Raw genomic sequence first — 17,716 nt, 5'->3', positions numbered from 1 at the left:
AAGCCAAATTAACTTTAAGCCTATAACACAAGTGCTGCATTTGAATTTAAAAGCTGGTGTAATGCCAGATCTAATTCTGTACTACCAAACAATTTTGCAAATTGAACACAAATATGTGTAAACTGAACCGTGTCTTAAGGCATAGTTTTTATTTTATGCGTTTCGTCTAAATGCTCACCTGTTTGGCTATGGTTTTGCTGTCCATCTTGTTGTAATTTTTTCTAATCCTGGCCACTGTGAGTGAAGAGGCTGAAAGTGCATACAACCCAAAAGATACTTTCTCCTCAGGAATCAGACTGATGGGAGATGGAATGACCATTTCAGATTTTGAATCCTTGCCTTTATAAAAGGAACACATTAGCAACACACTAATTAGAAAAAATATCAGTATCTATTACCTTTAAAGAAGAGAACTCTCATCAATGCCACAATCTCGCAGATGAATAACTTTCAATAATAAAAAGAAATCACAACAGTAAAGCTATTTTGCAGCATAACTACATAGTATCAATGATGCAATTATATTTACTAGCTTTAAACTCTGCCCAAGTTGTTCAATTACACGTGGTATGAATTAGAAAAATCTTTGAACTAAAACATACAGACTTTCCACAAATGACTCAAATGCAACTTTCCATCTGATATATTTTATCCTAACCCTCTTCACTTTGAAGCCATGACTCACATTAAAATTGATAGTGTAGGAGTGTTGGATAGACTGTTGGTACTTAAAGTTGACAAGGCACTGGACCCAGATGAGATGCATCTTTGATTATGAAGGAAGCAAGAATGTAAATTGTAGGGGCACTGGTCACAATCTTTCAGTTTTCCCCAAATTCAGGAGAGGTGCTAGAAGACTGAAAAACTACAAACATTGTAGCCTTGTTCAAGAAAATTTGTAAGGCTGAGCCCAGCAATTACATAGCAATCAGTTTAACTTCAGTGATAGAGAAGCTTCTATAGACAATTATTCAAGACAGAATTAATCGTTACCTGGAAAAGGGAGTTTGTTAGAAAGGGCCAGCATGGATTTTTGTTTTTCTAAATAGGGGAACAATGCTGAACTAACTTGAGAGATTTTTGAAGAGATTACAGAATGGGTCCATGCAAATGACACTCGATACAATGTATATTGACTTTCAGAGGACTTGTGAGGAAAGCTATGAGTCATGAACTGAAAGGGTCAGTCACAACATGGATACAAGATTAGTTGATAGGAAACAGAGTAGTTGCCAATAGATATTTTTCAGGATGGAGAAAGGTTTAAGGTGGATGTCTCCAAGTGTCAGTACTATGACCGTTTCTTTTCTTGATGTATATTAATGATTTATATCTTGGTGTGCAAGGGGCAATTTCAAAGGTTGTAGATGACAAAATTTGGAAGAACTGTAAACTGTTAGGAGGACATGATAGAATTCCAGAAGAGACAGACAAGTTAATGTAGTGGAAGATAGGTGGACAATGAATTCCAATGCAATGTGCAAGGTGATGCATTTTGGTAGGAAGAATGTGGAAAGACAATAAAATGAGTACAATTCTAAGGGGGTGCAAGAGCAAAGAAAACTGGGCATATACGTATGTTGATCACAAAATGGCAGGACAGGTAGAGTGTGTAGTAAGTAAAGTTTTATGAATAGGCAGTGAGTACAACAGCAAAAAGGTGCTGTTAAACTTGTATAAGACATTTGTTAGCTCTCAACTGGAGTATCATGTATAGTTATAGAGATCACAACAAAAAGGATATGAACAAATTGGAGAGGGTGAAAAAAAAAAGGAAGGCTCCAGGAATGAGAAACTTCAGTTGAGGATAGACTGAAGGTCGGGTCTGTTCTTCTCAGAGTGAAGGAGGCTAAGAGAGGAACTGATAGACATCTTCAAAATCAGGAGTGGGCTGGATAGAATAAAGAGTGAGAAACTATTCCAGCTCTTAAGAGGAACAAGAGCAAGAGGACATATATTATTCATGCATGTAGACTTTCCATAATAAAGTTTATTTAAAAAATATATTTTGAAATCACATCTCATTAATTTCTGCAATCTACAGATGTCATTGTATAACCATTTAGTTATACAATCAAAAATTAGTATATCGTAAATTCCACAGACTAAATCTCAGAAATAATCATGTGTAATGGTATGTTCAATATATAGGCATCAAGGTGCTTTTCATTAAGACTATCGCTAATCTTACAAAGTAGAATTTACATCTTTGTTTCAACTGAAAGCTATTCTAGGAACAAAACACCAATATAGTATTATTGTGCGCTTATGGTTACCTTGTGCTTTGTGCGTTAGGTTAAAAAAAACAGCAACAAAAGCAGTTCCAAACAAATTAAGCATTTCATAAAGAACAATTCTAAACCACTGAAATACATCCATTCCTTCTCAGAAAATTTTGGCTTACTGCATGTAATGCCCAACATTAGAATCCATGATCACTGTGTTTAAATATAGTATTGATATTTTATTCCCCCTGAAAATACTCGATGTAGAGTTGTAAAGATAATTGGGAGCATAGAAATTTAATAGAGCACAGGTTGAGAAAGTGGGATTCTTAAAAAGCTAAACTACCACAACAACACTCTATGCTATACCTCATAATTATAACTGAAAGGGTTACATACACTGCGTTCAGTAATGGAAATAAGATGGAGGAATAAATATGTAAAGGAATATATTTAGGAGTGAGAGACAGAGAATGATAAGCCCAGGAAATTTTACCCACCCCCCAAAAAAATTGATAAGTGGCAATGAAAGGAGTACAGGAAAGATAGATTGTATAAAGTGTGCAGGATTCCTTTCTTACCCAATATGTTTAAAAACAAAACTGATAAAAGCAGGAGCATTTCCTGATTACTACTGGAAAGTTAACTAGAAATAAATAAAGGAACACTAAAGACAGGGCAATCACAAAATATTTACATAATTAAGATAAAAGATGTGAGAAGAACAAGAACGAAATAAATAGAATGCAAATAAGCTGGTATTAAAATGACAAAATCTGAACTAGGGAACATAAACTAGCAAAAACAAAACTAAGTACCAGTACAAAAGAAATGTAAAACATTTAAAATGACAAGATTCCTGATGAAGGCTTCTACCCGAAACGTCGACTCTCCTGCTCCTCGGATGCTGCCTGACCTGCTGTGCTTTGCCAGCACCACACTCCTGGCCCCGCCAAATAACAAAAGTGCCCAGAAGGAAAAAAACAAGAAATCAGCCAATAAATATGTACCATGCGTGAATAAAGAAAATTGGAAAAAAAAATTAAGAAAAAGGAGGCTCAGTAGTTAGCACTGCTGCCTCACAGCACCAGCCTCGATTCCAGCCACAGATGACTGTGTGGAATTCGCACATTGTTCCTGTGTCTGTGTGGGTGTCCTCCGGTGCTCCAGTTTCCTCCCACAGTCCAAACATGCGCAGGTTAGGTTGATTGGCCATGTTAAATTTCCCATAGTGTCCAGGGATGTGCAGGCTGGGTGGATGATCCATAAGAAATGTAGGATCATGGTATAGGATAGGAGGGATGGGTACAGGTAGCTTGCTGTGAGGGTCAGTGTGTTCTTGGGCCAAATGGCCAGCTTTCACACTGTAGGAATTCTATGATTCTAAAAAGAAAAAGGTGTTAACCAACTACACAGGCAACCAATAAGGTATCAAGAGCATACATGAAAAGTTTAGAGGAAAACTAATTAGCAAGACATGGAGAAAATAGAATCCTAAGCTCTTAATAATTGTGTTCAAAGGAAAAGTAAAGAATGCTCCAGATCAGTAAATAACAAAACTAGTAGTTATAGGCCAATTAATGAAGAACAACATCATGGACGGCCAATGGCAAGAATCAAAAATATAAAGAGACATTTAAAATAGAAATGAAGATTATTGATAAAATAATTAAGCTTAGAGAAAGGATAAAAACTCTTCATCTGGATGGAGCAAAGCCCACACATCTTCAAATGTTGGGGAAGATATAGCATTTGCTTTAAAATTAAGCACATTTGAAATTAGCGCTAGAGAGCTATTATGATTCATACAGTTAAAATGGAGTTAGAAAAATTAATTTAAGATAAAACTAGGAGCTAAAGTAGGCCAGACTCCTAGAAGCCTGCTGCACCAATGATAAGATTATAGCTGTTCTAATCTTAGCCTCAAAAAGACTTACTTTCATTGTTCCCTTGACTCTCTTATTGCTGAAAAATGTAAATATATTCAGGTTAAGATAGAAAATAACTCAGCCACCATGCTCTCACAGATAGACGGTATCAAAGATTCATGACACTCAAAAGAAATTCCTTCCCATTTGTTTCAAATTGGTAACACCTTATTCTAAAACTATAATCCTAAATCTCGATATAGGCGATTGAAGGAGATTGCCTTTTCAGGAACAATTCCATCAAGTCCCCTCAGAAACTTATGGTTCAATAAGATTACTTCTGATTCTTCTACACTCTAAAGAGCACAAATTCAACCTTCTCAACTTTCCTTACGAGACAACTTCATCCCATAAATCAACTTAGTAAACCCTCTCTGCGCTAATTCCAATGTAAGTACATCCTTTCTTAAAAGAGACCAAAACTGTACAGAGTTATGGTCTCAACAAGATGCTGCATATTTCTATCAAGACCTATCAACTTATTCCCCTTGTAACTTTTCAACTGCTCTCCTAATTGCATGACTTTGAATTCTTAACTCTGCATATTCCATGTACAAGGACACCCAGACCCCTCTGTTACTGCAGTATGCAGTCATCTCTCTTCCCTAAAGTAATATTTTGTTATGCTATTCTGCATAACTGCATATTTCCCACTTTATGCTTGATCTTATATAGACCTTACCTTTTTATTATTCTATATTTTTGATACTGCACTGAGCTGGGAAAAGGACTATTCTAAAAACCTAAGATATTGGAAAGAAGAGCCAGGATCTATTATTAAAATGAAAATCGGCCAGCAATAAGTAATTGTTTACTCTGAAGTGGTGACCAGCTTTCAATGACAAAAGCCTACTGCTTGCTAAAAACTACCTAAATGCTCCTAGATTGCTGAAGAACTCGTAAGTGTTAACAAGATACCCAGAAGGGAAGGTGGTGGCCTTTTCTCTACAATAAAAAAAAACCTAACCTTGAAGTAAGGCAGCTTACTTTCCTTCACCAGTTGTCTAAGCCTTTGCTTTTAACTAATAAGTCAGAGACATTACAATGTGGCAAACCAATTGCTCTGTGCCTTCTCCAAGCTAGTGAAAGTACTTGAAGACATAGATTGACGAATAGCATGTCACAAAAATCCAAAAGGACAACTTCAGTGAACTATTCAAGGACAATTAAACAGCCTTCCTTTTTATCACCCTCACTCATAATACCAGTTTTTTTGCATGTCTATATATGTGTGCATAGGAGTGGCTTTAGACGAGGGAGGGAAATTTTAATGGTTAAAGTGGATGATTTATATTGTTCTGCAGACAGTCTTGTCATTGTTACATAACCTAGAGATGTAGGACCACACTGAATTTTGGCCCTTCCTATTTCAGATGCTTCAGTTACTTAGTTATGCCACAGGAAGACTTTTTTTAAACAATGCTGAAGAATGTTTTAGTCATAATCCATAACTGAAAAAAGTATCACCAAGGACAAGTGTTGGTACATCATGCTTAAATCAATATGACAAAAACAAAATGAGCGAGAAGGATTTTTCAACAGATATACAAAGCTGGGGTAAATCTGTTATGTGTAATAACACCAACATGTGCATTTTCTCTCAAATTAACAAACTCGTTATCTGCCAAGAACCCAATCAGCTTAATGTTAAACATTACAATTTTGCATCAAAAATATTACTTACATGGAACACACACAGCTTGGAAGCTACCAACATAGTTTGGTCCTAATTCATAAATGATAGAAACACTGGAAGCAGGTAAAACTTCCTCCAAGAAGTGTGTAGGTCCTAGACGCCATACTAACGATGAGACCTGACGCTGAGCTGGAGGTGTTCCAATGTAGCCATACACTGTGCTAACAACTGGCAGATTAGTTGACCCTGATCCACCAGGTGAACTGTGGATATAATGAAGCTGCAAAGTCAAATAAAAAGAAACAGTTATCATTGTCTCAATGTCTGCTTCACAAAGAAACATAAGTCAACCACATAAAACTTGCACTTTCTGGATGTCACAGCAAAAACTGTCAGCTCAAATTAAAAGTCAGTAGATAGATTATGCAATGTGTGTTCATTCTGCTTGCAGTTTAACAATTAATGTTGTTTGAGTAAAATCAATGTTTATAACATTACCCGGTTCTATTATTGGAATTTTGGATACTATTACACATTGAATACTATTTAGCATGAAGCATTCACCACACGAAACAGGGACACTGCCAGAAAACTAAGACTAAAGTCTGCAAATACACAATTCAGTTACATTTCTTGAATAAAACTGTCTAAAGGTCTGCAGACGACACCAAAATTGGCAGAGTTGCCGATAGTGAGGAAGGTTGTCAAAGGATACAGCGGGATATAGATAGATTGTAGATTTGGGCAGAGCAATGGCAGATGGAGCTTCATGTGGACAAATGTGAGGTGATGCATTCTGAAAGATCAATTTCAGGTGTGAAATATACATTAATTAGCAGAACCTGGGTATCCTGGTCCATAAATCCCTGAAAGGGGCAAAAAAGGTGGATAAGGTGGTCAAGAAGGCATAGTGCATGCTTGCCTTCAGGGGCCAGGGCATCAAAGTTGGCAAGCTATGTTGCAACCGTATAAAAATTTAGTTAGGCCACATTTGGCATATGGCACGTAGTTCTGGCAATCAGGGAGAAAGTGAGGACTGTAGGTGCTGGACATTAGAGTCCAAGAGTGTGGTGCTGGGAAAGCACAGCCGGTCAGGCAGCATCCGAGGTGTAGGAGAGACAACGTTTTGAGCATATGCTCTTCATCAGGAATCAGGGGGAGGCCCAAGACAGTTGAGAGATAAATGGGAAGAGGGTGGGGTTGAGAAAAGATAGGTAGATGTAGGTTTGGGTAAAGGTGATAGGTCGGAGAGGAAGATGAAGCGGATGGGTGGGAAGGAAGATGGACAGGTAGGAGTGTTCAAGAGGGCAGTGCTGAGTTGCAAGGTTAGATCTGGGATAAGTTGGGGGAGGAGAAATGAGGAAACTGGTGAAATCCACACTGATCCTGTGCTATTGGAGGATCCCAAGGCAGAAGATGAGGCATTCTTCCCCCATGTATCAGGTGGCTAGAGTTTGGCAGTGGAGGCTGCCCAGGACTTGCATGTACTTGGCGGAGTGGGAGGGGGAGTTGAAGTATTCGACCATTGACAGTGGGGTTGTTCAGTGCGTGTCCCCCAGAGATGTTCTCTGAAACATTCTGCACATTGGCATCCTGTCTCCCCACTGTAGACGAGACCACAGAGAGCAGTGGATGACGTGCAAATACAGGAAAATCTCGTATGGATATAAAAGGATACTTTGGGGCCTTGGACGGAGGTGAGGGGGTGGTGCAGGCATAGGTTTTGCCCTTCTTGCGGTGGCAGGGGAAGGTGCCGGAGGTGGAGGGTGTGAATCTGACTAGGGAGTTGTGGAGGGAATGGTCCCTACGGAATGCAGATAGGCATGGGGAGGGAGATATTTCCCTTGTGGTGGGGTTTGTTTGTCGGTGGCTGAAATGGCAAAGGATGATGCATTGTATCTGAAGATTAGTGGGGTGGGGAGGAGAGATGAGGACTAGTGGGGTTCTGCCCTTGTTGCAATTGGAGGGGTGGTTCAAGTGCAGAGTTGCAGGAAGTGGAGGAGATACGCTGGAGCGCATCGCCAACCTTATGGGTGGGGAAATTGCAGTGTTTGAATAACTAGGCCATCTGGGATGTTGCATGGTGGAATTGGCCTTCCGGGAACGGATACGACGGAAGGGTGGAATTGGGATTAAGTAATAGAGTTTTTACAGGAGGTAGGGTGGGAGATGGTGTAGCCCAGGTGGCTGTGAGAGTCGGTGGGTTTGAAGTAGATAGCCGTGTTGAATCGGTCGCTGGAAGTGGAGATGGAGAGATCCAGGAAGGGGAGGTGAGTGTCTGAGATAGTCCAGGTAAACTGGAGGCCAGGGTGGAAGGTATTCGTGAAGGTGATGAACTGTTCAACCTCCTCGTAGGAGCACAAGGTGGTGCCAATATCATCATCGATGTAGCAGAGGAAAAGGTAGGGAATAGTGCCAGTGTAGCTGTGGAAGATGGACTGTTTCATGGACCCAAAGAAGAGGCAGCAATAGTTGAGGCCCATGGCTCTCCCTCTGGTCTGGAGGAAGTGGGAGGATTGAAAGGAGAAATTGTTGAGGGAGAGGACCAGTTCAGCTGATCGAATGAGTGTCAGTGGAAGGGTACTGGTTGGGTTAGCAGGAGAGGAAGAAACAGAGGGCTTGGATGCCTTTGTCATGGCGGATGATGTGTACAGGGACTAGGTGTCCATGGGGAAGATGAGGCATTGGGAACCAGGAAAACAAAAGTCATGAAGGAGGTGGAGGACGTGGATGGCATCCTGAATGTATATGGAGAGATCCTGGACCAAAGGGGACAGGATGGTGTCAAGGTATACAGAGATAAGGTTGGTGGGGCAGGAGCAGGCTGAGATGATGGGTCGACGGGGGCAGTCAGGTTTGTGAATTTTGGGTGGGGGGTACAATCAAGTGGTCAGGGTTCCAGGGAGAGGTTAGAGTGGGGGAGAGGTTAGAGTGGGGGAGAGGTTAGAGTGGGGGAGAGGTTAGAGTGGGGGAGAGGTTAGAGTGGGGGAGAGGTTAGAGTGGGGGAGAGGTTAGAGTGGGGGAGAGGTTAGAGTGGGGGAGAGGTTAGAGTGGGGGAGAGGAGTGGACAGATTGAGGCGGTCAATGAAATGATAGCAGTTGGAGGTGAAGAGATAGAGGGCGGATAACAGACTGCACAGGGTGTCCAGGTGGATGGGGTGTGTTGGAGGCAGGAGAAGGGGTCCTCAGAGGGTGGGCGGGAGTCCTGATGGAAGATGCAAAGATGCCCCTTTGAATCCTCCCACTTCCTCCAGACCAAAGGGGTAGCAATGAGCACCTGCTTGGGGCCCAGCTATGCCTGCTTCTTCATCGGGTACGTGGACCAGTCCGTCTTCTGCAGCTACACTGGCACCATTCCCCACTGTATCAACGCCACCTCGTGCTCCCAGGAGGAGGTTGAACCTTTACCTTCACAAGCATCTTCCACTCCAATCTCAAGTTCATCAGGACCATCTTGGATACTTCCCTCCCATTCCTGGACCTCTCCATCTCCATTTCCAGTGACCGACTCAACACTTATATCTACTTCAAACCCACCTACTCCCACAACTACCTGACCTATACCTCCTCCCATCCTGCATCCTGTAAAAACGCTATCCCTTATTCCCAATTCCTCCGTCTCCATCGCATCTGCTCCCAGGAGGACCAATTCCACCACAGAACATCCCAGATGGCCTCCTTCTTCAAAGTCCACAACTTCCCGTCCCATATGGTCGATGATGCTCTCCCGTGCATCTCCTCCACTTTCGCACCTCTTCCCTTGAACACCACCCCTCCAATCGCAACAACGACAAAAATCGTCTGGTCCTCACTTTCCACACCACCCACCTCTGGATACAACACATCATCCTCCGCCAATTCCGCCTCCTACAAACAGGATCCACCATTAGAAATATAGTTCTCTCCCCACCCCCATCTGCATTCTGTAGAGACCATTCCCTCCACAACTCCCTTGTCAAGTCCACCCCCCACACCAACCCACCCTCCACTCCCGGCACCTTTCCCCTGCCACCACAAGTAGTGCAAAACCTGAGCCCACACCTATCCCTTACTGCCATCCAAGGGCCCAAAGGATCCTTCCACATCTGACAGAGATGTACCTGCACTTCCACACACGTCATCCACTGTGTCCATTGCTGTCTATGTGGTCTCCTCTACACTGGGGAGATCGGACGCCAACTTGCAGAACATTTCAAAGTACATCTCTGGGACACGCACTGAACAACCCCACCGTCCTGTGGCTGAACACTTTTACCCTGCCTTCTACTCTGCCAAGAACATGCAAGTCCTTGGGACTCCTCCACTGCCAAACTTTAGCCACCTAACGTGTGGCGGAAGAACAGCTCATCTTCTGCATGGGACCCTCCAACCACACAACATCAATGGGATTTCACCAGTTGCCCCACTCCACCACTGCCCACTTCACCACATACCCCTCCTCACCAATCTTATTCCAGATCCAACTTCCCAACTCGACTCAGACTTCAAACTGTCTATCTTCCTTCCCGCCTATCTGTTCCACCCTCCTCTCGACCTATCACCACCCCCACCTTCATCTACCTATTGCATTCCCAGCTACCTTCCCCTCAGCCCCACCCCATTCAGCTCTCAGCCCCCTTAGGCCATCCCCTCCTTCCTGAAGAGCCTATGCTCGAAAAGTCAACTCTCCTGCTCCTCGGGTATTGCCTAACCTGCTGTACATTTCCAGCACCGCACTCTTTGACCAAGTGCTGGCCGTAACACTACCGGAAGAATGTGGATGTTTTAGAGTGGGTGCAGAGTAGGTTTACCAGGATACTGTCTGGTCTAGAAGGTTTTAGGTATGAAGAGAGATTGGATAAACTGGATTGTTGGGGTGATCTAATAGAGGTCTACAAAATCCAGAGAGACGTAGATGGAGTGAATAGTCAGAGGCTTTTTCCCCAGGGTGGAAAGGTCAACTACAAGATGGCACAGATTCAAGGTGAGAGGGGGATAGTTTAGGGGAGAAGTATGGGGAATATTTCTCACAAAAGCTGGTGGGGCCTGGAATGCACTACCAACGAAGGTGGTGGAAGCAGACATGTTAGCACCATTTGAGGTGCATCAAGATAGACACGTGAATGGAAGGTGAACAGAGGGATAGAAACAGCGTACGGACAATAAGCAGCGAGTCTAAATTACGACTAAGAATCGGCAGAGGCTCGGTGGTCCGAAGAGTCTGTGTTCCTATGCTGTAATGTCCTTTTTTGGTTCCAAATGCTGGCATTACTAATTCAGTTATTGCATAGTTTTTTATAACTGACATTTATGATTAATCCATAACTACTACACTCTACCACAATTTCTTGGTTTTAGTTTTTTTTGAGGGAAGGAGAAAATACTTTGCCAATATTGGGGTGCCACGGGTGGCTCAGCAGTTAGCATTCCTGCCTTGCAGCGCCAGGGACCCACGTTAGATTCCAGCCTCTCTCAATTGTCTGTCTGGAGTCTGCACATTCTCCCCTTGTTTGCATGGGTTTCCTCCGGATGCTCCGGTTTCCTCCCACTGTCCAAAGATATGCAGGTTAGGTGAATTGACCATGCTAAATTGTCCGTAGTGCTTACGGATGAGTAGATTAGGTGCCTTATTCAGGGGTAAACAGAGTAATAGGGTAGGGGAATGAGTCTGGGTGGGTGACTGTTCGGGTGGTCGGTGTGGACTTGTTGGGTCGATGGGCCTGTTTCCACACTGTAGGGATTCTATGATTTCAAAGAAATAATTTGCATCCTTTCCATATAGAAATTGACACTAGTTTCATTCAGATTGTTAATGTTGAGTTCAAACATGCTGACATCATTACTGGGTACTCTGCTCCTTTGTGATTTCTTAGATTGCTACTCCAGCTAGCCAAAGAAGGCTGTCTTTGTTTGAAAACAAAAAGTTGGTGACTGAAAAAGTAATTAAGTAGAGAAACGTACTATGACCAATTAAAATTTAAATGCTGGAAATTTTAAGGGGTGGATTGTCTTAAAATTCAAGAAACTATGAAATTTAATTAAATTAAATTAAAATATATTATATTTAAATGTTTACTTGATTGTCAAATTAGTTGTTGTAAAAATGATAATTACCTAATTAATTTGCTTGGAATAAATGCTATACTATTAGCTGGGTTTTACACTGGAATGCATCACATTGCTACGGTCAATTTCTAGTTTAAAAGACAACATAACTTTATTGAACTATAAAATCATGGTATTTTCTTTAGTTCATTATTTTGGAATGTATAAACTTTCCTGGAGAATCCATAAAAGTGATCTGAACAAAGTAAATCAATTGAAAAAAAAAATAATTGAACAAATTGTCCAGAAAATGTTTTCAATACATTAACAGGCCCAAGTACATGCCCTTAGAAACTTGGTAGTCTTAGCAATTCTGCATGGATTTTCTTTTGCTGCCATTAAAAGCCCATGTTACAAGCTTTCTCCATATTGTATGGTAAACAATACTATATGTATTTTTATCTCCTAGTCATTAGATAATCATTTAGGACTGCTTTTATTAAAGTACTTACTAAAAACAAATAGTTCCTCTGGGAATTGGCATCTACTGATCAATCAATTGGCTTTCACTATTTGATTAGCTAAAAATTATACTTGGACAGGAACAAACATCACCTAGAGGGAGAACTGTGAAGTCAAAAATAATGATAAACTGTCAGAGAAAAATCTTGTTGGAAGGAACCTCATCACTGATGCTCTGTACAAGCAGTGTATATTATCTACAACAGACATGGCAGAAATTCACCAAATTCACCTCAGACAGCACCTTCTAAACCCATGACCACATCCATTTAGAAGGACAAAGGTAGCAGATACATGGAAACACCACCTGCAAGTTCCCCTCTAAGTAACCCACTTTTCCTTCACTGCCGCCAAGTCTAAATTGTGGAATTCATTCCCCAACAGCATTTGTGGTCAAGCTACAGCACATGGACTGCAGTTCCAGCAAGCAGTTTCAATCACCTTTCATCATCTTCTCAAAGGCCCCTAAGGACTGACAATTAATGCAGGCCAGCCAGTGACACCCATGTCCGTGAGTGAAGTTTGGAAAAAATTGCATTCCTTGAACAATACAAAGACCTAAGTGATTCGGCAGTGATGGATCATTTTTATTATACCAAGGTGGATAGAGTCACTGGACTTGTGATGTCATTTTAAAGAGAACACAAACTGACCTGCAGCAGCAGAAAGTTATCTGAAACAAAAATTATTTGGTAAAAGTAGTATTCCTGCATTCCAAATGATTTTACAGTTGCAACTTTCAACATGGGTTCTCTCAAAGTGTCATACCTTTACTGTGTTAACATGCTGACCGTCCACATACAAGGTAGCAGTGCTGTTCTTTAACATTCCTTTACTCATCACAAGTACCAGGTGATGCCACTGTCCCTCATTAATCAGATCACTGCAGCGAAATCGGGCACAGCAGGGAAGAATTTCATAAAAGGATGACTCTTCACTGAAGTCATCAACTAAAAAGAGAACAACAATTAAACCCTTGTTTGACAGGATGACATCACACTGCACTGCTCAATTTCATAACTGCTATATCTTTTAGCCACAATACTCCACATGCTACAATTAGTAATAATACAATGCCTTTAATGCAGCAGAATATTGTTTTACAAAGACTTCAGGCAAAAGTTTAGTGACGGTGGGAAGACTAATCACCAATTTGAAAGAAAAGTAGTTGCTGGCTACCGGGGGGTTGTGAAGCCCACCCCAAAGGCACTGCATGCTTCAAGTAGGAGAAATTAGTGCAAAATAACATGTTTTGCCCACTGGAACTGCCTGGACACAGCTAACCTGGTGGCATTACATGGGGTGGATTTAAAAGTGTAGATTGGAAGGAAGGAAGAGGTGGAGGACAGTCAAGTAAGGAGGGGTATGTGCCTGGTGCACAAAGAGCACCTTCCAAAGTCAGTACCCTTCTTACCACTCTTCCAAATATATTTTTTTGGAAAAACTGGGCGTCCACTCCCATCCAACAGCTCACACCAATTGCATAAGCACATGGACAGATAATACTGGGATTAATTGGACTGCTAACAAACTCAATAGACTGTTAACTCCTTACTTAAATATGATAGGTTGCTGATTTCATTGTCTATCCACCTCCATAATTCAACAATTAGCTAGGCACTGCATAGCCTGAGCATTCACCCTAAAATACATGTTGCACTTCTCTCAATGAAAACACTTCCAGCAATAGCATGTTAAATAAATCCCATTAGAAAACAAAATATTAAACTGAGTCACTCAAGTAGTTTTAGGTCAGGAAGTTGGTTAGCTCAGTTGGATTAATGCCAACAGCATGGGTTCAATATCTTCACCAGCTGATGTTACCTTGAAGGATTTTGCTTCTCAACCTCTAACCTCGCCTAAGGCGTGGTGACCTCAGGTTAAACTACCACCAGTCATACCACCCTCATCAGCACCTTGTACAGTATTAGTAACTAGCTTTGTGTTTCATAGACACATATGGGGCAACACGAAGGTTCAGTGGTTAGCACCGCTGCCTCACAGCGCTGGCGATAGAGTTATACATTTTCCATGTGTCTGCGTGGTTTTCGAAACAGGTACTCCTGTTTCATCCCTTAGTCCAAAGATATGCAGGATAGGTGGATTGGCCATGCTAAATGGCCCACAGTGTCCAGGGATGTGTAAGTTAGGTGGATTACTCATGGAAAAGCAGGGTCACAAGGATAGGGTTTGGATGGATGCTGTTCGGAGGATTGGTGTGGACTCGATGGGCCAAATGGACTGCTTCCACACTGTAGGGATTCTATGAAGTACTCCCAAATCCCTTTATATGTTCTAGCTTTCTGCAGGTTTTCTCCAGTTCAATAAAATTTTGTTCTCCCTTCCAAAAATGAACAATTTCACATTTTCCCCATGTTGTACTCCAATTGCTAACTGTTTGCTTGCTTACTTAATCTATCAACAAACTGCTTGCCACCTCCTCACAACTTACCTTTCCACCTATTTTTGAGCCATCTGCAAATTTGGCTACGATAGGTAAAGCAGAGTACTGCCAACATACATCTGAAAAACCAATGACGTTGTCAGTTTACAGATGAGAAATAAGAAGTGGCCAAAAATACATGTTTTGTGTCACCAGAGCTAACTGTTTGGGCCTGTGCAAAGAAACCAATGATGCAGATTCTCTGGTTATGACTAAACAAGATGAGAATGGACCCAGCAAATCACAGCCTCACATGATGGTGATGTCGATGTAGAGGAAGATGATATCATCAATTGCTTCAAAACTTGCAGTTTGAAAGAAATCAGGTGATGTAGTCATCTTTGTCACAGTCACATGGAATGCCTTTTGTGATTTGATAAGAGCTGTGGGATATAGGCCTGATGCAGAGATTTAGACCTGGACTGCCAGGAATGGAGAACTTGGATTTGGAAGGCAACATGTTTGTAGAAATTTGGAAGAAAAGGAATATTAGAGAACAATGATGAGAAACCTGAAGCAGAAACCTGAAATCAACAATGGTAGCTAAAATACTTTGTAGCTTGTGATAACGTTTTCAAGTCCAATTATTTTATGATAGATGTAAATTTGTGAAACGATGTTAAGATCAATTACAATTGTTCCATTTCTAAAACAGCTACATTTTCCTCAGTAACAACTCGCCTTTACGTATATCCTCTAAGATAGAAAACAGCCCAATATGCTTTGGAAGTAAAATGAAACTAAAATTCATACCAAAGTAGATGGGGAAATACTAGATGGTGACCAAAATGCTGGTCAAAGAGGTGGTTTTTAAAGGAAGAGCAGGATAATTAAAAATGATTATTACAGCATGTCTGAAATACATCTTCTCAACGGCATTAAAAGATAGGCACAAATGCTGACCTTGTTACAGTATTCATATCCAATAAAATATTTTTTCAAATAATGCACTACTGCACCATGAGTCAGGAAGGAAATGATGAATTTCAAAACTTAAGGAAGAATTAGTATTAAGAACTCTCATGAAGGATTTTATTTTAAAAAGCAATGTCTGCACCCATGAACAACCTACCGATTAACATTCTCAGTTGCATACATTTATGAGATATGGCTTTGACAAGCATCTGATGTTAGTGTGTAAATAAATTTTAGCAGTCTGAATAATTTTCCTTGAATTTTATCTTCTTCTTACTTTTCCCAATCAAAGAACACCAAAACAAACACCAGAATGTTACCTGAAGCCTCCAAAGGCTACCATTACAGGGGATAATTGCAAAGTATAGTTTTATTCACTGGAATAAAGCAGGTCAAGGTAATTTAATTGAAGTTTTTTGGATTTTAAAAATAAATTGATTGACTGGATAGGGAGAAACACTTTATGATGATACAGCTTAGGGCAACGAGATATCTTTAAAATCAAAGCCTGGGCAGTAAGTTTAAGTGGTCCATTTTAAGGTGTACTGCAAGCAAAGTGTGGTAGTAGAGTAGAATTCTGACCAAATAGAACAATTGTTATTTTTTCACGTCGTCTATAGTCAAGTCAGAAGCAAAATATTTATTCTTCTGCCATTTCCTCACTATGATAAACTCTCAATTCTTACAATTCTCGACCATTAATTCATTTTTTACGAACTTCTTTTTGCCTTTTTCGATATTTGTAGAAACACTTGCTATCTGTTTCTATATTTCTAGCTAGCCTCCTCTCACATTATTTTCTTTCTCCTGATTAATCTTTGTCAGTCATTCTGTGGTGGTTTATATTCTGACCAGCTTTGCACAATATTGGTGTTTTTAAATTAAGTTTAATTACTTCCTTAATTTCTTCAGTTACTCTTTGGTGGTATGTCCTCACTCATTTTGTGAGTGAGTTAGAATTTACTCATGTTGAGTATTCTAAAATATATCCTTAGATGAATACCTCTGCTTCTCTATGATTTCTCTGAGCCAAATACCTGTTTGCCCACATGGTTTCCCTTACTGAAGTTTAAAACACTACTCTTGGACCCACTCTTCACCCTCTCAAATGGAATATAAAATTCAATCAATTTGTGGTCACTACAATTTGGAACTGCTTTTATTTAAAGATGATTAGTTGATCCTGTCTCATTACACAATACTGGGTCTAACATAACTTTCTCTTTGGTGTCATTGCAGCACAGTGGTAATATTCCCACCTCTGAGCCACAGGACCTGGGTTCAAATCTCACCTGCTTTAGAACTGTGTTGTAACATCTCTGAACCGGCTGTTCAGAAATTATTTAAAATATCTATAACCTGCTCTCTAGTTGGTTCATGCTGTTCTAAGAAATTTAAAAGCATTTTATGAATTTCTCATTCAGACTAAAACTGCCAATCTGATATTTTCAGTTTGTCTGTCAATTAAAATCACCCATGATAAAGGGAATGCAGACCTTTTGTCACTAGTACTCAACATTTCTCTTTGCGTAGTTCACCCTCCAATGTGATTACTGTTAGCAGACCTGTAGACCACCCCAACAATTGAGTTCCTTTCCCCACTAATTCCATTTCCACCCAATTCGATTTTACATCCTATCTCCTGAACCAAGATTATCACTTAACAACGATCTAACTTACTATTATTCTTGAATACTGAATACTTAAGGCTCAATCTTTGTCATCCTGCAGATATGTCCCTATAATACTATCAGATCATATTTACTTCAGTTTGTACTGTTAATTTGTTTACTTTGTTGGAATGCTACATGTACACAGATATAGAAGCACTAGCTTTGCCTTTCTGTTACCCTTGTAACATTTAGTCTTGACTGTTAGTCCATCCTTAGGTTTTTCTCTCTTTATCTTTTCATACCAGTTGCTGACCTTCATTTTCCATATTCCTATTCGGCTCTCCTGTTTTATCTGTACTCCTTGATTTGTTGCATCTACCCAAACTTAATTTGCTACTGCTACTTAAGTT

General features: G+C 40.6%; 1 protein-coding gene across 5 annotated transcripts in view; it reads right to left on the bottom strand.

Moving 5' to 3' along the window:
* wdfy3 (WD repeat and FYVE domain containing 3) overlaps positions 1-17,716 on the bottom strand; it is a 402,022-nt gene that overhangs the window by 188,718 nt on the left and 195,588 nt on the right. For all 5 annotated transcript variants that reach the window (XM_043696098.1, XM_043696088.1, XM_043696116.1 and 2 more), the window contains 3 exons: positions 13,104-13,285; positions 5,838-6,069; positions 179-339 (listed from right to left, as the gene is read on the bottom strand). In XM_043696098.1, the coding sequence (XP_043552033.1) occupies positions 179-339; positions 5,838-6,069; positions 13,104-13,285 (575 nt within the window). The remainder of the gene's footprint in view (positions 1-178; positions 340-5,837; positions 6,070-13,103; positions 13,286-17,716) is intronic.

The sequence above is a fragment of the Chiloscyllium plagiosum genome, chromosome 1 (assembly GCF_004010195.1).
Source record: "Chiloscyllium plagiosum isolate BGI_BamShark_2017 chromosome 1, ASM401019v2, whole genome shotgun sequence".
In the NCBI taxonomy this organism is placed as follows: Eukaryota; Metazoa; Chordata; class Chondrichthyes; order Orectolobiformes; family Hemiscylliidae; genus Chiloscyllium; species Chiloscyllium plagiosum.
The sequence above is the reverse complement of the archived record's forward strand: the minus strand, read 5'-3'. Positions and strand labels throughout refer to the sequence as shown.